We start from the raw sequence: 23,010 nt of genomic DNA, 5'->3' as shown, positions 1-23,010 counted from the left end.
GATAGACAAGGGAACAGAGAGTTGGTGTAATTTATTCTGGAGTATAGCTGGGATGATGGTGTTGAAAGCCAAACAGAAGTCCACAAAAAGGATCCTTGCATATGTCCCTGGTCTGTCCAGATGTTGCAGGATATGATGCAATCCCATGTTGACTGCATCATCCACAGACCTGTTTGCTCGATAAGCAAATTGAAGGGGATCTAGAAAGGGCCCAGTGATGTTCTTCAGGTGGGCCAACACCAGTCTTTCAAATGATTTCATAACCACAGACGTCAGAGCGACAGGTCTGTAGTCATTACTACAAGTCCTGTGATTTTTGGTTTCTTTGGGACAGGAATAATGATTGAGCATTTGAAGCAGCATGGGAATTCACACTGCTCCAGTGATCTATTGAAGATCTGTGTGAAGATGGGGGCCAGCTGGTTAGCACAGGATCGGAAACACGCTGGTGAGACACCATCTGGGCCTGAAGCTTTCCTCGTCTTTTGTTTCCGAAAGACCTGGCTCACATCATCTTCACAGATCTTAAGTGCAGGTTGAGTGGCAGGGGGAGGGAGGAGGGAGGTTGCAGGAGGGGGGTTGCAGGAGGTGTTGGTGTTTGTATGAAGTGAAGTTCAGAGTGGGAGTGGGGTGTGAGATTGGGCCTTTCAAATCTGCAGTAGAACACATTCTGGTCGTCAGCCAGTTGTTGGTCTACTGTATAAAGTAAAAATGTTATGGAACTGTCAGAAATGCACCAAAAATAATAGTAAACTCTTACGAACAGATAAAATTATACTGCCTTCATGTTAGAGTGGAAATTTAATAAATGAATCCAGCTTAAGTACAAGTTAATAGAATCAAAACTTAACAAGTTAAGTTGGCATGAAATTTTAGTTGTGTCAACTCAAAAAAGCTATTTGATACAACTAAACCTTAAAATCAGTTTTTACAGCGCAGTGAGGAAGTCAAAGGACACATTGGAAAGGAAAAACTTTATAAGATGTTTGAGAGGATCTGTCCGTGTGATTTAAGGGGTGGTTCTTATACTGCTTGTTGGCTAGGGTTTATCGTTTCCAGAGAGAAAGACAAACCACATTAAAGAACTTCTGGTGTGATTTTAGGTGTGATCTCCGTTGCCCAGGGTGATGCTGGCATGTACAAAAAGTTCAATACCTCATTCTTAAACTTTGCAAACAAAAGTGTGACAAAGGCTTTGTGTATGTTATCTTAGACCTTTATATATCCTGAAAACTATGACATCACAAGGGTAGGATTATTGCCACACTTGGGTATGCAAGAAAAGAAAGCAGCATATCTGGGTTGTGTAATTATTCATCAAACAAAACTAATCATTGTAGAATCATGCTAAAAGTCACCCTCCGTCTAAAGGTTTGCATGTTTGTACGTGCAATTAAAACGTGCATATTTTTATTCTGTGCGTTTTTCATTAAGCCAAGTGCCTGTTGTTTGAGGAAGTTTGTGCACACATGTCGACAGACATTAACCTGTTCCAGCCAAACAAGTTTAACTTTGGGCTTGTTTGACCTTCTTTCTATCTGCACTTGGATTGTACACACAGACACGCATACATGAAATAGGCGACTGTCATAGAGTGTATAAAAAGAAATCAAACACTGACTATTCAACAAAGGCAGATGATACATTGGAATATTTTGTGCACAGAGTGTTCATAACATTCACTGGCTGAATTTGGTATTGCTATGGGCTATCAATGTAAAAGTGTGCAAAAGAGAGGCTGAAGAGGTAGGACATGGGACCGAAACCTTGAACCAGTTTGAAAATGTGATTATTCCAATATTCTCATTAATTGTCACAAAAAAATGTTTGAAACAATGGCTGTGTGACTGCACATTTACATTTGTAATAACTGTATAATAGCAGGGTTTTAATTGAAAGCAATAGTTGTGTTACAAGGATGATCAATCATACCACTAATTTAGTAAAAATAGTATGTGATTATAAAAAATAAAAAAATGGCAGTATGAGATGATTCAGAGTCTAACATTAGCTATTTACACACATTGTAAAATAATACATAATTCTACCTAGAGGGATCAAATGTCGATCTGTGATCATCAACTGGCCATTTATCATCAAATAGCAGTTTTAATTTAACTCTGACAGTGGGATACTCCTAACTACATCTGTGGTTATGAAAAATATTAAATTATAATATAAATAATTAAACTTCTATATCCCGTTTGAATTGAAGTCCTGTTTTGAAATATAAAGTCCACTTTATACACTGAAAGCCATAAAGTTGTCACTACTGGAACTATCAAGTTGTCTTAATTAAGTATTACTTGAAATGTCAGTTTCTGGGCTCATAACTCAAAGTTCAAAGTTAATTGAACTGATTTATCTTAAAAATCCATAGACTTAAAATTTTAAGTGTTAATAACTCAAACTTTTGAGTACCAAATGAAGGCTATGGGGAATACCCATAATGCTTTGCACTTGCATTATTTAATTATATTTCCTTGGTCAAAGGGAAGTTAAATAGTTGTAATTGAAAATGTATAGGTTTTAGCTCTTTTGTAGTATTATTTATATTTTGTTGCACATAGTTGTTTGTGTGATGTCACCATTAGGGTGATCAGTGTCCCATTTGGTCAAGTTGGACCATGCTGACTAATTCTCTTTGTGTATGTGCAGTTAGTGCAGGTATACTGTATATGCATTTATTTTGGAGAATTAAGTTTCCTAAAATCAGCTATGATCTTTATTTGAGTTGTGCTATTGTTTGATCTAAAATTAAATCAGTTCAGATGCAATTATTAATAACAGTAGAAACAACATTATTTAAATAGCAAATCTGAGTTGAGTGGAGACACCATTACTCAGTTCAACTGAGGGAATGAGTTTACTCAATCAGATGAATAGAGTCAACTTATTAGGGTTTTCAGTATATTATGTTTAAACAACTTTCCCTCTGAAGTTGACACAAATAGCACAAACTCACTTTTTTAAGTTGAAACAACAAGATTTAAAAATTTTTTTTTACTGTGCAGTAATTTCAACATTTTAGAAATACATAATACTAATGAAGTACTAATTATTTCAAATAGTATATGTGATGTTTTATAGTGACAAAAGATCAGTAGATTATTTTCTTCTTGCTAACAAGGAGTTATCCAGTGACCTCCGACTTACTGTGAGTCCAGCCAATACACATTCTTTGATCTGTGTTAAATGAGTTCCAAGTCATTGCTGTCAAAACCATGTGCACATAGTTAAAGATTGACCATGACCCAGAATCATTAACTTTACCTATAACCTAATAATACTCAGTTAGAGATCAGTATTATAAAATGCAAGCTGCGTATCCAGAACAACTTTCACTGAAAGAGTCATGAAGGTGAATTTCCTTAGAAGAAAATTAAAAATGCATTATGAGGAGGACTAGAAAATTCTTGTCATTTGCCATCGAAACCAAACAGGTTTTGCCGGAGTGCGCACGTGTGTGTTTGCGTGTGCGTGTGTGTGTGTGTGCGTGAGTGTGTGTGTGTGTGGGCAGGTTTAAGTGGTTTACAAGGATATTTTGTTTAGGTTACAAACTGGTAATTACAAGGGTATTAGGAAATAAATGTGGTTTATGAGGACATTTCTAGTGTCCCCATAAATGAAATTGTTTAAAAAACATACTAAATTATATTTTATTAAAAATGTAAAAATGCAGAAAGTTTTTTGTGAGGGTTAGGTTTAGGGGTAGGGTTAGGGTTAGGGGATAGAATCTATAATTCGTACAGTATAAAAATCGTTATGTCTATGGAGAGTCCTCATAATGATAGCTGCACCAACATGAGTGTGTGTGTGTGCGTGTGTGCGTGTGTTGGCTGAGGTGTGTTTTCTTCTCTAACTGAGTGAAAGTTAAAGCCTCTCTCGTCATGACGGTCGTGCTTCAGTGAAAGGATTTTATACTGGAAAACAAGGGAAACTCTGGTACGTGGTACGTCCACATTTAACACATGAGGGGAATCAATCGCGTGATCATTTTTCATATTCGGCACTTTTATGTTTGTCTGGCAGACCGGCAGTAAGTTTGCGAAATTGTCGGAGCTTCAGGATTCACGACGCCATAATCTAACGGAGTTACGTCGATACTCTTTGGAAAGAAAACATGTTTAGATTGTGACAATGTTGGAAATATTAATTCATATGTAATTACGAGGAGTTGGTAAGTTTAGTTAAATTATGGACTCTCTGTTTTTGAGACACACCCAGAGGTTTAAGCAGATGTTAATGTGATGAACTCGATCGATTCAGATCCATTTTGACTGACTGATAACAGATTCAAACACAACACAGGGTTTTCACATAATTTTCAAACAGCTGAAACTATTACACGTTATATTTATTTTTAATTTTTTATTTTTTTAATAAATAAAAAAAACGACGTCATGTACGGGAGAGCCATATTGAATTGATATCTTAACCATAACGTATATGCTTATTATTATTATTATTATTATTATTATTATTATTATTATTATTATTTTATTTATTTATTTTTTGCCTTTTTACGATTTAAATAAATTAGACAACTTATAGGCCTACAGTATAGGGTTTGTTTCATTTTTGGTCTGTTTCACACATATTATCAACAGGTCCTTAAAAATGTTTGTATTTATATGAACAGCAATTCCTGTAATGAAATCTAATTGAATGTCTACAAACTAAAAAAGTATCCTATATGCAAGAATGTGGGTGATCCTAAATGGGAAAATATATGTCAATATAGGCCTAGTTTACATGAACTAGCAATGGACAATACTTCATCAGTTTTTATTAATCTTGTTTAATGTTAATTTCTACACTTAAAACAGTTTTACATTGAAGTTGTATATGTCAAAATAGTTAATGCATTATGAACTGTCAATAAACAGTAGTATATTTATAAATAAACAATAACCAAGATTAATAAATGCTGCAAAAATAGCGAATTGGTGGTTGAATATACCTAATTTATTCACATTACTGTAAAGTGTTGTCTATTTTCTATATTTTCTCTACAATATCTTTATATTCTATGCACACATTTATCATTTTTGTTCTCCAGTGGTTTGTGCTTAAGAAACAGGGTTGCCCTCATGTGGAATTTATGTGTAGTGCTTTTTTTCTTCTTCTGATAAATAAACCACACTTAGTAGCATAACTCTGATTCTATCTGTGCAGGTTGAAATATGGCCCATCGGTCCCAGTGCTCCTCTGCCCGGGACGACCCCCTGGACCCCAACTATCTGCCCCCTCACTACCGCGAGGAATACCGAATAGCTATTGATGCCCTCATTGAAGCTGACATAGAGGGCTACTATGAATTTCTACAGGGAGCAGATGTGGTTGATTTCTTATCCCATCCAGAGATTGAGTACATCAGGTGCATGGTGCAGGCTCCGCATCAACAGACAGCCCAACCAGAGAAGAGATACATGGCTGAAGATGCAGATGGCTCGTCTGACACTTACTGGCCGATCCATTCAGACCACAATGCTCCAAGCCTGGACTTAGGCTGGCCACAACAGTACAGATTTGTTGGACCGACGGAGGTCACTATGCTGGTCAACCCGTGTGACCCTGAGATGCCGAGTATTAAGGAAGAAGTCCGAAGAATGATCAGGAGTGCACAACAAGTGAGTTTGGTGTGCTGTAATGTATAAAAACTTTTAAAATGCTTTACTGAAGTGCAGTATACAGACTGTCTTGATTCCCTAATTATAATGATTTTAAAAAGCTTAGAACAAAACTCAAACTGGTCACAATTGTAACAAGGTAACAAAGTCTTTCATTCAAAACTTGTCATGAATGGTCTAGTCTTTCCTTTCAGACTACCTTTGTTTCAAAACAAGTTAGAAAACAACTGTCACAAAAAGTTTAACATATTTAATGAAATCAATTTAAATCAATCTTCTTTAGATTTAAATAATTTTAACTACCAGTAATTCAATAACAATTAGTACAAGCCAAGGTACACTACATTATAATGAAAGTTGTTTCATTAAAATGTACTGTATCAAATAAAAATTTATAGTTGAATGAAAAATATTGATTTGAATGGCAAACAACATAAAATTAATAATGCCTGTTATATCTATCCAGTCCATCATCAAAAAGTGTGATCAATGAAGATCAATAATACCTTTTGTTTTATTTATAATGTGCTTTTTCTTACACTCAAAGCGCTACAAGATTGAATAAACACAAAACATACAACAGCAACCACCATACCAACAAATTTAAAAAGACTAAACACAAAATGACTAACATACAGCAGCAAGACACATAAAACTAATATTAATAAATATTAAAAGACTACCTTAAATAAATGAGTCTTAAGTAACTTCTTAAAACAATCCAAGGTTGGGGCATTTCTAATAGAAAAAGGAAGAGCATTCCATAGCTTAGGGCAAATGAATTGGCAGAGCGAAGAGTACGGGAGGGAGTGTAGGGCGCAACAAGACTGCAAAGATACTCTGGTGCAATACCATGAAAAGCTTTATACACTAAAATGAGAGTTTTAAAATCAATACGAGCATGGATGGGAAGCCAGTGCAACTGCGATAGTACAGGGTTAATGTGTAGACATGGTGAGGTATGTGTAAGAACACGAGCAGCAGAGTTCTGAATATACTGAAGCCTATTTATGGTTTTTGCTGGTAGGCCAGAAAAGAGGGCATTGCAGTAATCCAGCCTAGAGGTGATAAAGGCATGGATAAGACTTTCTGCATCAGCCAGAGAGAGGAAGGGCCTAAGTCGGGCAATATTTCGAAGGTGGTAAAAGGCTATTTTGGAAATATTTTTAATGTGTGCATCAAATGTCAACTGAGCATCAAAGATGACACCCAGGTTCTGCACTTGAGAGGAGGGAAGCACAAGGCTGTTGTCAACCATCAAATTGAGATTTGGGTCAACTTTACGTGTAGCAGCCAATGTACCAATGAGCATGAGCTGAGTTTTGGAACAGTTCAGCTTCAGAAAATTATGCTGCATCCAGGTACTAATTGCATGCAGACACTCCGTCCGCACAGTTAAAGTGCAGTTAATATCAGGGCCAGTGCTGATGTAGATTTGTGTATCATCAGCATAGCAGTGATAACCAAGGCCATACTTCCCAATAATCTGCCCGAGGGGAAGCATATAAATGCTGAATAGAGTGGGGCCCAACACTGACCCTTGTGGAACACCCTGATGCACTGGTACAGTCTCAGACTTATTATTACTCAAGATGACAAACTGAAAGCGATTATGCTATAATGAAATTATGCTATAATTGCATGCACTATTCCCTACAGTAATGTAATCTGCCGTTTGTTTCTGGATTGTAAAGAAAAGTAGATATCATGCAGACTCGTTTTCACACCAAAACATTCTTATTCAAGATTGAATTGACAGGTGCTTTTTTCAGATTGGGGTAAGATAATTTGGCAGCCTTTGGCATGATAAAGCTTCTGTTTACCACATGATCAACAGATAACGGCCCAGACTGCATTACAGTAGACACAACAGTTGCCTGGACTCTGCCTCCCTCTGATGCACACTTTTCTGACTTATCTGACAGGGCTCATGATGGGTCTCTTGTCATGCTTTTATTTTTGTCCCATACAGTCTTTCCTGCTCAATGTGGACCCTTTTTGAACAAAGTCGATTTTAAATGCAACTTCCAAAAAATAGATATATTTGTATCTTAAATAAAGAAGTTTCAGAATTATTGTTGGTAAAAAGTGCTTGTTTTTAAACCCTGAATTCACCCATTGTCACTCGGTCAGTTCAATTGAGTTGCACCTTGCTCAGATCATTGTCTTTTAATCCTTTCGTACATACCAATAGCTGGGCCCCGCAGAGAAGCGTCACACGTGTTTCTGCAACAGACAGTTACGTTACAAGCTGCCAGATTCAAATCGTCTTTCGCACCGACACAGGCTGCATCTGTAATTAATATTCGCTCAAACAGTTACTCATACAGTCTTTTAAACCACAGAATACGTTTGTTTTATATACATACATCCAACTTGTCACCAAAGTACCACTATAAAAAGTTACAGCTCTTATACGCACAGTCAATACATCAAACGCAATCTTCCTCCGATGCATGCTGCCATTTGTTTACATTAGTAGCGGTTGTCATTCGTCAAATAAACAGCTACTCAAAGAGTCTTTTCCACAGCCATCATTTCTAAATGCGATCTTCCCATGCACACAGCCATGTCTAGTGATTAGGTGCAGATGCGGTTTTCATTCACACAAATAGCTACTCAAACAGTGTTTTCAGACATATAATATGTTTGTTTTCAGAAACAGACAGCCAACTAACAGTTTAAAACTTGTATACTCACAGTAAAAACATGCTGATCGAGCGTGATTATCCGATGTACGCATCCAAGTCTGTTTACATCAGCGCTAGTCACACACACACACACACACACACACACACACACATAATGTCTGAGATGTCAAACAATGCATAGGCAAACCAGACAGCTGGTATTATTTGTTCATTTGTTTGTTTTTTTACAGCTATAAAAACGAAATAAATAAAACAAAAAAGGACAGCAGACATAACCCATGTGTTCACATGTTTACTATATTATATACAGTATTTTTTAATGAAATCAAAAATTTTAATTAAATTAAAAAAATACTCATCTACACTCTGCCCCACTCTACCAGCTGTGCAGTGTCACGTGCAAAAATAACTCACTCCAGGGAGCAATGCAGAGGAATTTAGACCCTACTAGGGTTAAAGGTTAATTGAAAATTCTGTCATCATCTACCCACTCTCATTGTGTTAAAAACTAGTATGACAGGGCCTGGGTAGCTCAGCGAGTATTGATGCTGACTACCACCCCTGGAGTCGCAAGTTCAAATCCAGGGTGTGCTGAGTGACTCCAGCCAGGTCTCCTAAGCAACCAAATTGGCCTGGTTGCTAGGGAGGGTAGAGTCACATGGAGTAACCTCCTCGTGGTTGTGATTAGTGGTTCTCGCTCTCAATGGAGTGTGTGGAAAGATGTGCGTGGATTGCGGAGAGTAGCATGAGCCTCCACATGCGGAGTCTCTGCAGTGTCATGCACAACGAGTCACGTGATAAGATGCGTGGATAGGCGGTCTCAGAAGCGGAGGCAATTGAGACTTGTCCTCCGCCACCCGGATTGAGGTGAGTAACCGGGCCACCATGAGGACCTACTAAGTAGTGGGAATTGGGCAATCCAAATTGGGAGAAAAGGGGATAAATTAAAATAAATAAATAAATAAATAAAAACTAGTATGACATTTTTTCATGTGGGTGGAACATGAAAGGAGTCATCAGAATGTCAAAACTGCTCTTTTCCATACAATGCATGGTGGTCATTGGCTAAAAACACCTCTTGATGATTGTATTAGGTGATTAGTACCAAGAGTTTTGAAAATGCACCACTTGAAATCAGTACCAAAGATAGTTGACTCGAATTGAAACTCAAATTGACTGCTTTGTATATTGCACAATACTTGGAATGTCTTTTTTTATTTCCTGCTTAAGGTTGTTGCCGTGGTGATGGATATGTTTACAGATGTTGACATCTTTGCCGACATCCTTGGCGCAGCGATGCGTGGTGTAGCTGTTTATATTCTTCTTGATGAACTGAATGCTCACCATTTTGTTGCAATGGTGAATAACTGTAGGGTGAATCTGGATGAGATAAAAGTAGGTACTTTTCAAAAGTGATCACTGTAAACTCATATCATAAATTGAGTACTCCTGAAGAGTATTTTGGTTAAGAATTTGTGGCTTTTTGCTGATTAACTAATCTGACTCTCAATTAATATGTAAATTAAGAGTCAATTAAAATGAAGTTGCTTCAAATGAGACAGATTCATTAACATATTTTCACATGCAGTTCATGCGAGTAAGAACTGTGTCTGGCAGTACCTATTTCTGCCACACAGGCAAGTCCTTCAAAGGCCAGATGATGGATCGCTTCATACTGGTAGACTGCAGGGCTGTTTTAAGTGGCAACTATAGGTAGGTGCATTTTGCCTTTTATCATTTTTTTTTTAATAATGTAAATATCTGTACCTTTTTAAATTTAATAAGTTTTGTTGAAGTGTTGTGGACATAAATTTGTTTGTTAAAATATATTTTTTTCCATTGCAGCTTCATGTGGTCTTTTGAGAAGATACATCGCTGCCTAGCACATCTGTTTCTTGGACAGCTTGTGACTACCTTTGATGAAGAGTTTCGGATTCTGTTTGCCCACTCAGAGCCACTAGTTGTTGAAAATATTTTGGCAAATATGCCACACTACAGCAGTGAAGAAGGAAGTTACTATAACACAGATAAGACCCACATGCTTAAAAGAGAATATCCAACTGTGGACATGAAATGGACTGAATATTCTGCAGAGGGCCATATGAATGCTGGTCACAAAATGCTACCCTACAGGAGGGGTAAATCCATCCACACTGCAGTAGAGGAAAATCCCTCTGTTCAGAGGCACATGAATCTACATGCCACTCAACAATTTCGAGGGGACCATCAACCTATTGAGCATAGAAGACAAATGAGAGGGCCAACTGAAATGGATTGCTTCAAAAGGCATGGCTATGCTGACATACCTAATTATGAATACATGCCCCCTCGAAATCATGCCACAATCAGAGGCAAGCAGTACAAGGAGGGAGCAGTGACCCAGAGCACCCACTTTGCAAGGGAACCTTGTTTTTACCAGCAGGGAACTGGATTACAGACAGGTTATGACATGTATGGCAGGATTAGAGGGCAAGGCTACCACGTAGATCAGTTTTCAGGGTCTGGCTACCCTCATGAGGGAGATGAGGCTGGACCACCAGATGCTTATGATCATGTTCAAAGATACTTGCAGTCTCACTCTCCTATGGAGGAAGGACACAGTGCCAGGAATTTAATGCCGCCTGTGCAGTCTAATCTCAGGAGACATATTATGGGTAAGTCTTATGCTTGTCAGACGTCCCCAACACAACAAAACATACTAGACCAGAAACGTTTGTTCAATGTAAACCGCAAACCACAGGATGTGAGCCAAAAGCAGGGGCTGCGAAATTGGAGGATCAGCTCGTACCTTAGTACATATGATGATGCAGAAGAAGTGGATTTGTCTGAACTTGAAGGATCTGACTTGTGTGATAACGTTCCATGTTTTATGCAGGAAGGGCCTTGTGACCCTGTAGGTGCCGAAATTAGACCAGGTAACAGGGAGTTTAACAGGATACCTTTATCTGGGGAAAATCACACATTTCTTCAGATTCAAAACACTTCCAATTTGCCTGATTATTCAGTTAACCACCCAGCAGACTTATCACAATTAAATATCAAAACAACATCTACAACAACTTCAGAGTCATCTTGCAACACTGAGGGTGACAAAGTGGAGGAGACACAGAATAGAGAACCTAAAGAAACCAATCTGATTATTGAAGAGTTTCACAGGAGGAAACCCACTTGCACTGTCCCGAGGAGATCTAGACTGAGAGACTCACTAATATTCAGATCAAATTTGGAGATGCATACTTCAGAGGTGAAAGATACTTCAGTAGAAAAAGATGGAGACGAGACTACAAAACTTGTAGTCTCAGCTTGTGTGTCTAATATGTTGGATAAAAGAAGAGCGCCATTCCAGTGGAGCAGTTTTGCAAGGTCAACCACAGTTGAAAACCCAGTCATGAAGTGTGCACACTCTGAGGAAGTACTAAACAAAGTTGGTGCAAATTTTAAGGAAGATATTGTTGAGAAATTCCAAAATGCACAAAAAAAGACAATAAAGGTCCCTCTGCAAGAGAAAGACCTGCCTGAACAAGTACAATCAGCAGTTTTTGAAGGAAGGAGTCAAAGAGATGAACGCACATCTGAAGTATTTCAAAGGTCAGCTTCTTTCATAGACATGAATGATCCTGACTGTAGATTGAGGTTTTTCAAAGAATTAGCAGCCAAACGCAAAGCTGAACTTGCAGCAGCAAAATTATCTCAAAGCAATACTGACACATCCCCAAAAAAGTCTGATGCACCTGAGAAACTCTCTACCAGTGACATAGATAAAAAGGCAGTGCCTGTTTTTAAGACCCCAACAACCCCAGTTAAGTCAAAAAATGCCACTCTCACAGCACCTGAGAAACAAAAAACCCTTGATGGCACTAAATGTGAGAAATCTAGTGAAGACATCCCGCACAGAGCCACAGATGCTGAAAAAATTAGATTGAAGAAAAAACATGCAGAAGAGTCTGGCTTAAATTCTTTTCAAGAAGACACCAGCCCAGTCCCTGTTATGGAGACAAGCACAGTACATAAAGCTAAAAATCAGTCAACCCCCATTTTAAATGTCTGTACACAAAAGCATGTATGTGATTTGTCTGCTGACCCCATTGCCACAAAAAGTGTTCATTCCAAAAAACCCACTGCAATGATTGAAGACTCTTTCAAACAGCAAAGTGCAATGGGGGCAGATTTTCCCCCACAGCCGAATGCAACAGAAAACGACATTTCCCAACCCCCCACTGCAGTTGAGACAGACTATTTCCAACAGCCTACTGCAATCGAAGAAAACTCTTCCCAACAGCCCACTGCAGCAGAAAGTGAATCTTCCCAACAACCCACTGAAATGAAGACAGACCACACTACAACAAGAAATGAACTTCCCCAACACCCCACTGCAGCAGGTCCAGGTTCCTCCAAAGATTCGCCTACAATAAGGGTAGACTCTTCCCAGCAGCCAACTGCAACAGACACAGACTCTTATCAGCACCCCACTTTAACAGACACAAATTCTTCACATCACCCCACTGCAACAGACACCGACTATTTCCAACACCTCACTGCAACAGACAATGGCTCTTCCCAGCACTCTGATCCAACAGACACAGATTATTTTCAACCCCCCACTGCAAAAGTCACTGACCCTTACCAACACCCCACTGCAACAGACTCAGACTTTTCCCAACATCCTACTGCAACAAACACCAACTCTTGCCAGCACACCAATGCAACAGACAAAGTCTCTTCCCAAAAGTCCGCTGCAACAGACACAGACTCTTCCCAACACCCCAGTGCAACAGACACAGACCCTTCCCAGCACACCAATGCAATAGACACTTCCCAACAGCCCACTGCAACAGACACAGACTCTTCCCAACAGCCCAATGCAACACACAGAGACTCTTCCCAACTCCCCTTTGCAACAGATATAGACCCTTCCCAGCACCCCAATGCAACAAACACAGACATTTCACAGCAGGCCACTGCAACAGACACAGACTTTTCCCAACAATCCTCTGCAACAGACATAAGCACTTCCCAACAATGCACTGCATCAGACACAGACTCTACCCAACCCCACACTGCAATAGACACAGACTCTTCCCAACACCCCACTGCAACAAACACAGACACTTCACAGCAGGCCACTGCAACAGACACAGACTTTTCCCAACACCCCACTGCAACAGTCATAAGCACTTTCCAACAATGCACTGCAACAGACACAGACTCTACCCAACCCCACACTGCAATAGACACAGACCCTTCCCAACACCCCACTGCAACAGACACAGAATCTTCCCAACGATGCACTGCAACAGGTAGTGAGTTTTCACAGCAACTGACTGCAACAAACACAGACTCTTCACAAATCCCCACTGCAACAGACATAGACTCTTCCCAGCACCCCAGTGCAACAGGTGACATATTTCAGACAGGCTCAGTGAGCACTTCTATACTTGAAACTAACGTAGAGAAAAATCTCTTTACCCTAGTAGCTTGCACCACACAAAATGCTGAAGTCAAATCCCCTGAACATGGTCCAGCAGATGACAGTGAATCATCTCTGAAGATCACCTTGCCCATTGACTTCACTTCATCAGAAACATGCCTGTCACAAGAAACCAGGTCACCTAACATCAATGAGGAAAAAGACATTAGCGTTTGTCAAGCCTTGAGCAAACAAGGACCCATCCCATCCACTAACATTACTCAGACAGACAGCATCGTATCTGAAAGTGCAGTCATCACAGACTTAGGTTCATCAGCTGAACATTCCCAATCTGATTTTTTGACACCTTGTGCTTCCCCAGAGAGCAGTTTGAATCTTAATTCTGATATAACCAAACCCTGGATGGAACTAAATTCTTCCCCTAACCACACGCAAGCACAAGCCAAATCACCTATAACCAATGTGAGAAAAGATACAAACAGTTGTCAAAATGACCCAAAACCTGAGAATAACAAAGATGAGTGTCAAAAGCATGAGACCATTGATGAGCAACTTCAGAGGCATGACACTTCAGCTGGACCCGAGGACCATGAGAAAGCTGCGGTTTCTACAGCACTCGACCCTATCCAGGGTGATAGAACCAAAAATACAACACCAGAGTTAGAAAACTCTGTGACAAACTTTGAAGAGGTGTTCGAAAAATCTGAATGTGACTTGATTGAACACAGTGATGCAGAAAATCAATCTTCTGTTACAAAGAAACCAAAATCTGTTATACCCGCACATCAGTCATCTACTGCAAATGTTCTCTCCTCCACCAACCTTAGAGATGACACTAAAGTTCTTTTAGAACAAATTTCAGCAAAGAACCAAAGCAGAGCATCCCAGTCCAAACAGACTCTTGAAATCAAAGCGGGTGAGGTTAGCTCTGCAGATGAACATTCAGGAAGGCCCTGGTCATCCAGTGTTACACCAGAAGACCGGGCAAAGTTACTACAAAAGATGGAGCAGTTGCGTAAAGAGAGAAGGGTCTACAGTCGTTTTGAGGTACTTTATAGAATTTGTGATATGAACTCCAACATGTACTCGCAGGCCTAGCAGGGATTTAAATTAAGGCTGTTATAATTGCTCTTTGTGATGTGTGCATATTTGTGTGTGTATGCATTTGAATAGTTTTTTTTTTTAATACTGATAGATTTGTTGTTTTCTAAAATAATAGATACATTTTAAAGTGTGATACATGATAGATCACAATATAAAAATAAAAAAACACACAAAGGACAAAATTTTCCTGCCATTCTAAATACCAATATTTACATGGTGTTTTCACAGGCCTCATAAATTGGGACTAAACTTTTGGAATAGTGGCTCCAGTATTTGACGATGAAAGGGAAGCAATTTTGCTGTATTTTCCTCCAGTCTTACCTCATTATGTGAGCCTGCACTAACTTGGGTCAGAGCATCTTACAACACGTGATTTGAAAAAATAGTGCCTCCTACCTTGCCAGAGTGGAAATCTCTGCAAGACTTGACAAGATTGAGATTATACTGTAGCTCTTGCAGCAGCCCTGAACTCAGTACAGCTATGCAGATAGACTGTAACAGAAGACAGGACCACAACCCCTTCCTGCTCGAAAAAGGATGAAACACATGCTGAAGACTTTGTGATTATCTGGATTTCTGTATCCAGAAATTGTGATCTGATGTACAATTGTAATTAATAATATTTTCAGAAGACACAAACAACAATTTACTATGTAAGTACAATATAAAAAAGGCACAAGTGTATTATGTCTGTCCTTGGCAATCATTTGAAATAAGTAGATTTAAAATTATTCAAACCGTAATACAAAAAAACAAAATAAAAATACATTCTTATGGAAACAAAGAGGTCAAAGTTTAAAACTTGTCATATGCTAAGATATTTGGTACACTAATGTGAAAACATGTCAGACACAATTCAGTTATTGTGCAGTTAAATTAAATGTGCAATATTGCAAGTTTAGCATGAGACACTGATATTGATTTATTTAAACTTTGAAGTATGTTTGTGAAGAGTTGTTAATGTAATGATGAGGCAGCATCTGTTTTTGACAAGGGTTCACATGCTGGATTTTATGGACTGCATTTGAAGAGAACCAATAATGTCACACAAATATGTTTATGTTGCCACCCCTTCCAGAGGTTGTAAGATTGAATCATGTTTATAGCAGGGAGGTCTGTTACACTGACATGAAAATAATAAATTAAAAGTAGAACATAAGACAAGTTCCCCAAATAGCAATTTCATCTCTGCTGATAAATTACTGAACCAAATACTGTATGTATGCTCAATAGGAAGGGACTTGTTATCACTCCAAGAGAAAATCCTAATGTCTGATTGAGAAATAAAACCTAATAAAATGAATTCTTCCACTATGGTAGTGGTCCCATTATGAATATTTTACATGGGAACAAAGATTAAGTCAAGAAATATCACAGTGAATAGAGCAGTCATGTAATATTAATGGCTTATTACAACATGGAAACACGTGGTAACGCTTTCAGAGATACTTTTTTAATTGTGTTTAGTTGCTTGATTTGGATCAAGCTTACTTAACTTTGTGACATCACCAATCTGTAATTAGCTACTCTGGCACTTTGAGTCATGCTGCAAAATATGTAAACCATGCAATTAAGCTTAAATGCCACTTTGCAAAATTACAAAACATCTTATTTTTAGGACACAACATTTAAGGCCATGTTACAAAATTATATGAATAGCATTCGGTGATGTCACCAGAAAAACAATGGGCCCCTTGTCAAGATTTGCACTTTTATAAGACCATGGCCAAGGCTTGTCAATTTAGGCTAAGCTCTCAATGTAAGCTTTCCTCCTTATAAATCTGAATTCGTTCCCCTGGCTTTTAGTAAAGCTGAGGTCAGTTCAACACTGTAGAGGACTCACTGCATGGTAATGAACGTTTTATTTACCAATAGAACTGGACTGGACTGCAGACATGACTGCCATATTAAAGAAAGTTTGCCACTTAGCTGCTTTCAGCTGGTATGCCTTTGTTATTAAGTCTATTTATGCAAGAGGGGATTCAGATCTACCAGATGGAATATTTGTCTATGGGGGACCCTGGAAATACCTCACCTTTTTAAACCTGGTAAGATGCCTCAATTGTGAAATATATTTAGACTGTGGCAATGTCTAGATCACTTAGCAACCTCTAATCCTTTAAAAAGCAACTTTCTTATTCTGAAGGTAACTTTTTATTTCTTAGGTCTTACAGATGGTGTTTTTTGGACTGGCATCTGTTAATGACCTTCAGCCGGTGGGGAAAGCCTCGAAAATATCACTTCTCTGCCTCTGCAAGGACTTGCTCTTTTCTGTCTTTGTGTTTCCAGTGGGCATGGTAAGGGAAAAGTATTATGAAAATCTCATTATAAAAGTATGGTCTAAATTCTTAGGCTATGTGAAACCTTTTAACCTGCTACTAACTGACAATAGGTGATCAGGTACCACAGAACAAGTATGAAAAATTATTCATAAGTTAGTTTCTTGTAATATTTGATGTGTTTACTCAACACACACAAAAAATGATCTAATCCAATATAATAGCATTATTTATGAATGTAATGATGTGTATGCTGCCCTCTATTGGTGAGTTTACTGGTAAGAGTTTTGCATAGATGGCTGTAAGTTCTTCAAGCTGAAAGTGGTGAACAGTTTTTAAATTACAATCATTAAATTACAAATAGGTACAGATATGCACATATTTAATTCTTTGTTTTTAATTGACCGTTTTTTCCTCCGTGAAGTTTGTAGTACTGCTGTTTTGGCTGATATTTGCCTATGATCGACAGCTGGTCTATCCAGCTTCACTGGACAGTCTCTTCCCTCCATGGATAAATCATGCTATGGTTGGTTTGCTGTCTTATAATATAATTATCTCAATTAAATACTACACTGACCGGCAGATTATTAATAACAGTCACTTTGGATGTTTCATTTCTAGCACACTCTTGTTCTTCCAATCTTGCTTGGTGAGATCTTACTTGAGCCACACATCTACCCTAAAACAAAGAATGGGCTGGCTGCTCTGGGAATTGTTGGTCTTGCCTACCTGGGATGGTGATTCTTTATATTGTTATATTGATTAACTGTCTTAATGCAAATTTCTTTATTGTGAAAGTATTGTTATTAGACACAGCATTAATGTATTTCACCTGTTTTTTTATTTTCTTCTTAAGGGTCATTTGGGTGTATTTGACTGTGGGAATCTGGGTTTACCCCTTACTGGGACTGTTTAGCAGCTCAGGCTTGACTGTCTTCTTCTTGCATAATATGCTTGTGGTGACACTGCTGTACATACTTGGACAAAATTTGAACAAAAAAGTTTGGGGTGAGAAAAGAAGAGAATATGTTTTTCTGAGCTTCATTTTGTGTTATATTTCTTGTGATATTTTGTAGTTGTTACCCTAAACTTTGTATTATACTATTTGTATAGGCCTATATACCAATATACTAATTCACATTGTCTCGTTTCTCTCCATCAGGGAAAGATCATCCAAAGATGATGAGTGCATGATGTTTTACAAGGAAATGTTCCTCAGACTAACACATGACATTTTTTTTTTTTTTTTATAATTGTTGAAATTAACCTGGTGAATCTCTTATATGAATCAACTTCATATCAGATGGTGAATTATTTGCATTATATTACATGTTGTTTTGGCTACCATTCTACTTTTGCTACCATACTGTATATCTTGTTTGAATATCTAAAACAATTTAGTATGAAAAATGCACAAAAACAGAAGAAATCATGATGGGGCAAATACTTTTCCACAGCACTGTAAATTTGAAATTAAAATGTGTATCTGTTATGCAGTTGTAAATGTGTATATTTAAAGTGGTTCATGGACATTTCTGGGAACTTGCAACTGTTAATATATGGCAAGACTGGTGTTTTACATAATTCATTGTCATTTAATAATATATAAATTACAGTAACTGCATTAGAGTTGGTTATGCCACAACTATAACAACAAATGACAGTGCAAAAATTTGAAAGGTTTTTCATTCATTTGCTGTGTAATGCCAAAATTACAGTATGTCTACTTACTTGTTACTGTAACTTGCAGAACTTGCAAAATTTGTATGCATATACAAAGTGTAACATGACTTTGTTACACTATTCACAGCTTATTCATCAACATGTTTTTAAATGCCCAAGGGTTTAAATCTGTCTAAATCTACTTTTAACTTGCCATTGCATATCCAGTTTTTATCTATATGTAATTTTTTTGAAACAAAATCTGACAAAAATTGTTCTGTGGTTTGCACACAGAATTGACATTTTAAATTAAATATTTTTCATGATTGCTTATGCAGATATTTGGAACTGAAGGATAATTCATGGTGCTTTGATTCTGTATCCTATTTCATGGGAATTGATGGGTACATTAAACATTAAACTTCATCACAAACTTTTCTTTCTTTTTCTCTTTGGCCATTCTGTTGGAGTCTTTCAGAATAGATGTTCCAGATGTTTTGGAAACATCTTTCGAGATTAGGAATACAAGTCCAAGCATTTCATAATCATTTAAATCAGTTGGGAGGACAAAGGTTACCAATAACCAAATCAAAAGAGGGAAATTGTTCTCAGGTTTTCTCTCTCAGAATTACACCAGGGTTAAAGGCATGGAAGGGAGTCTGGTATGGATGTTGTATGCTGTCTTCATGACATGTCCCCTCTCAGGTTGAACCTCCTCTCAGATCTCTGCATTGTTTGATGTGGTGCAAATAGTTTGGACCTGCATCCACAAGTCCAGCAGAAAGGAGTTTTGTAATGAGTTGAAGCTCCTGTTCATTCATTTTCCACTGTTCGAAAAACAAATAGATCCATTAAAATATATACTTTTTTTTTTTTTTTTTTTTAAGTTAGTCTGGTAAGAGAATGAGTTTAAGACAATTCATATGTTGGCCTATACTAGATACAGTATATACAGTGGGGTTCATTCATGTGACAAGAAATATTGGAAGGCCTGACATTACTTTAACAATCACATATATTTAAATAAATAAATATTCTTCATGGTTCTTTGCAGTACCTTTGAAGAACCATCCTCTTAACAATAACGATTCTTCACTTACAGTTCTTGGGGTGGCTATATGGTTCTCTGAGATCTCTGAGGTCAGAGCAGTGTATTGTGTTTGGGTTCTTTAAAGCACCAGTACATAGATGGTATTTTCATTTTGAGAATATGAAGTTCTATGTGGAACCAAAAAAAGTTCTACTATGGCCTGAGGCTGTTAAACCTTTTGGCTCTAATTGGAACCTTTATTTTATGAGTGTAGTGTAACATCACAAATAGCAAATGAGATCAGCACAGTGCAAGCATTTTGCATTTAAAGGGATAGTTCACCCAAAAAGGATAATTCTCTCATCATTTCTCACCCTCATTCCATCCCAGATGTGTGTGACTTTCTTGCTTCTGCAGAACACAAACAAAGATTTTTAGAAGAATATTTCAGCTCTGTAGGTCCATACAATGCAAGTGAATGGTGGACAGAACTTTGGAGCTCCGAAAAGTACATAAAGGTAGCATAAAATGGATTAAGATTAAGGCTCCAGTGGTTTAGTAAATGATGAGAGAATTTTCATTTTCAGCTGAACTGTTCCTTTAAAGAAGATATTTTTGGACTATTTTACCTGGATTTCTTATAGCACACTAGATTGTATAAGTTTATCATTTGTTTCAAAAACAGGCCTTAGCTAGGTTTTCACAACACCATTTCAGATGGAATGTGAAAGAGCAAGTACACTTAATAAACTCATGTGTAATATTATGTGTAATTATAGTCCAGTTGTCTTCAAAAGGGGGTCTGTGGAATATTATTTTATCCCAACTAATTTTTGTGCAGGGAAAAAGGAAATACCTGTTAAATAAACATACAATATTAAAAGTACACAGTAATTTTTTCCTCATTTAAAAAGTTATACTCCTAAAGAAATGAATTGTAAGTTAAAATCATGAGCACTCACATGAGATCAACACATTATTCATATCAATACCTTTATAAAAAACTGTTTTATTTTACATGGAGAGGGTCCCCTCATGGGGGCCACCATGTTAGGATCACATGACTAGCTGAAAACTATTGGCTTAATTCCAGTAACCACTCTGTTATTGGACACTTTCACTCATGGGTTAAATTAGTTATGGCTGACTGTTAATAGTGAATTTCTACAATGATATCGATAACTGAAAACTTTTGCAGTTAAATGATGCGGCATCCATGCCTCTATGTTTCAGTCAAAGACTCCAAGTCTAAAACATCATTAAAAAAAATTACTGAGTGCACCTTTAAATTAACTTCAACCAACGCTGAAAATGTTTCACTTGAACTTCACAGTTCATAGTTTAAATCACCAGCAGATGGAGCCAAAACACAGGGATTTCATTTGCGTTTGGTCTACTAACTAACTAACAAACTAACTAACTAAACAAATTAATAAATACATGGGGGTTAAACATGCAATTTCTGATGGAACAAACATATTTTGTAAATTTCCCAAAGAAAGGCAACAGAGAAGCAAACACGCGGCGCTTAATAAAGCGGTGAGTTGTTCTCTTTCGTCATTGGTCAATCATTGTCAGCGTTGTATTAAGTGACAAACGCTCCATGTCAAGCTCAATGTTCTGATGTTGTTTTGTAAATGTTTGAATTTGATGTATATGATGTACATCACAAAAACACAACATTACATAAAAATGTGAAAATGTAGAACAGCAAAATTTAAAAAGGCACAAAACAAAATTTAATACAAATAAAGCCACTACGTTCTGTTGTATCGCCATTGTTCCCTACCTATGATATTTAACTATTTAAAAATCATAGGTAGGGAAGAAAATGTACATTTATGTATGCCGCATTTAGATTATTAAATGAATATCAATATTAAAGTAATCTAATTTACTATAATTAAATTATCATGTACTTTTCCACATTCGTCAAAGCCAAGAAAGCTTCTAATTATATTTCTACTGGCGTTACCAAACGGCATTTTTGCACCCTTGAAGGGCACTTCGCGAAGGGAACGCCACTCGAAAGGTCGTTCCAAACAAAAGTAAAAAAAGTATTTATTTATTTTTTTCATAAATGACCCTTTCAGAAGACTTTTAGTGAAGGCTACATGTAAACTGTAATGCCATGTTCCCTTCAGAGTGCCCACATCAAGAGCTCTGTCCATCGTAGTGAGTAGGGCATAAGGATGATCACTTTCGATTGGTATTCGCCCAGTTTTAAACTTGAAGATTAAAAAGGTCGGGTTTCCGGTGTTGATTTTTTCTCCCTCTGCGTGCTTCCTCTTGAGAAGTGTGTTTTGATTGGTCAGCTCGAGGTCATGTAACCAATCACGGCGCGCCTACCATGGAGGAAGGAATAAATGCAAGATGGCTCCTCATATAAAATCAGCCGCCTGGCTTCTCTTTTGTGATCAACAAAATTACTTTCCCCCACTCATTCGATTAAAATACCGTATTTGGGGAAGTGCAGAAGGGTGAATTCGTCTGTGCGCTGGTGTAAGCGTTACTCAGCGTCTCCGGGCGCTGTGGGAGATATTTTAGAAGCGAGCACCGCAATTTTGAGCCCGTGCGCGAGATATTGGGCCTGGCCGCGCACGCGACGGCCGGCGATACAACAGCGCGAGCCCGAACCTGAACCTGAACCCGGTGTCACCGGCGCTAATCCGGTTCTTTACCCGGACACCCGAACTGCTCACATGGCGGTTTCTAGGTTAGTCATTGAATTTGGTCTGCTTTCCAAAATGGCAAATGTCTCTGCAGCTGAATTCTCATTTTTGATATTATTGTTTAGATACGGGCAAAATGTCTGTCAGACGACTCGTTACTAACAGTTAATGTTTCAATTTTAATTTCAAATGCAAATCATAGTCTATAACTGTTGGGTCCATTAACAAAATAACGTCCCACGCCCATAAATATGTAACGTGTCAGTTTGGGTTGCTGATATCTTGGGCTGTTTATCAAATGTTAGCATTGTTATTTCTTATATTTCTCGTATAGTATGAATTCAACTTAAACAGTCGGTGATTTGCCAAAATGGGCCTTCTTTATCCAGGTAAATCTCTGGGTGATGTGTAGATCCAATGTGATTTAGTGGACTAACCCCATGTCACCTCTCAGAGGGTTAGGCACAGACAAGTTATTTTTTTTCCAAGTTAGCATCCAGCTGGACTAGGTGCAACACTCATGTATCTTAATCCATCACGTCGGTTCATGC

The 23,010-nt window shown here is 37.9% G+C and overlaps 3 protein-coding genes across 5 annotated transcripts in view; all 3 read left to right on the top strand.

Annotated features, from left to right (window-relative positions):
* Positions 1-3,848: 3,848 nt before the first annotated feature.
* LOC127414254 (protein FAM83H-like) lies at positions 3,849-16,127 on the top strand. Its single transcript, XM_051652157.1, has 6 exons — positions 3,849-3,945; positions 5,179-5,633; positions 9,515-9,679; positions 9,873-9,997; positions 10,130-14,759; positions 15,045-16,127. Exons 2-6 carry the CDS (start codon positions 5,187-5,189, stop codon positions 15,051-15,053), a joined length of 5,376 nt encoding a protein of 1,791 aa, XP_051508117.1. The 5' UTR covers positions 3,849-3,945; positions 5,179-5,186; the 3' UTR covers positions 15,054-16,127.
* On the top strand, positions 15,333-19,178 carry LOC127414256 (androgen-dependent TFPI-regulating protein-like). 2 transcript variants are annotated; one of them, XM_051652159.1, is made up of 7 exons: positions 15,333-15,469; positions 16,692-16,864; positions 16,982-17,113; positions 17,520-17,621; positions 17,717-17,832; positions 17,952-18,103; positions 18,258-19,178. In XM_051652159.1, the coding sequence occupies exons 2-7, from the start codon at positions 16,712-16,714 to the stop codon at positions 18,287-18,289; spliced, it is 687 nt and encodes a 228-aa protein (XP_051508119.1). In that variant the 5' UTR covers positions 15,333-15,469; positions 16,692-16,711; the 3' UTR covers positions 18,290-19,178. The 2 variants fall into 2 exon arrangements, with proteins under 2 accessions (XP_051508119.1, XP_051508118.1); XM_051652158.1 differs by having other exon boundaries at positions 17,952-19,178.
* Positions 19,179-22,142: 2,964 nt separating this feature from the next.
* Positions 22,143-23,010, top strand: part of LOC127414050 (TATA-binding protein-associated factor 172-like) — a 40,375-nt gene continuing 39,507 nt past the window's right edge. For both annotated transcript variants that reach the window (XM_051651728.1, XM_051651733.1), the window contains exon 1: positions 22,143-22,503. In XM_051651728.1, coding sequence (XP_051507688.1) covers positions 22,490-22,503 — 14 coding nt within the window. In that variant the 5' untranslated portion in view covers positions 22,143-22,489. The remainder of the gene's footprint in view (positions 22,504-23,010) is intronic.

Source organism: Myxocyprinus asiaticus, chromosome 23 (assembly GCF_019703515.2).
Source record: "Myxocyprinus asiaticus isolate MX2 ecotype Aquarium Trade chromosome 23, UBuf_Myxa_2, whole genome shotgun sequence".
Classification (NCBI taxonomy): Eukaryota; Metazoa; Chordata; class Actinopteri; order Cypriniformes; family Catostomidae; genus Myxocyprinus; species Myxocyprinus asiaticus.
The sequence above is the reverse complement of the archived record's forward strand: the minus strand, read 5'-3'. Positions and strand labels throughout refer to the sequence as shown.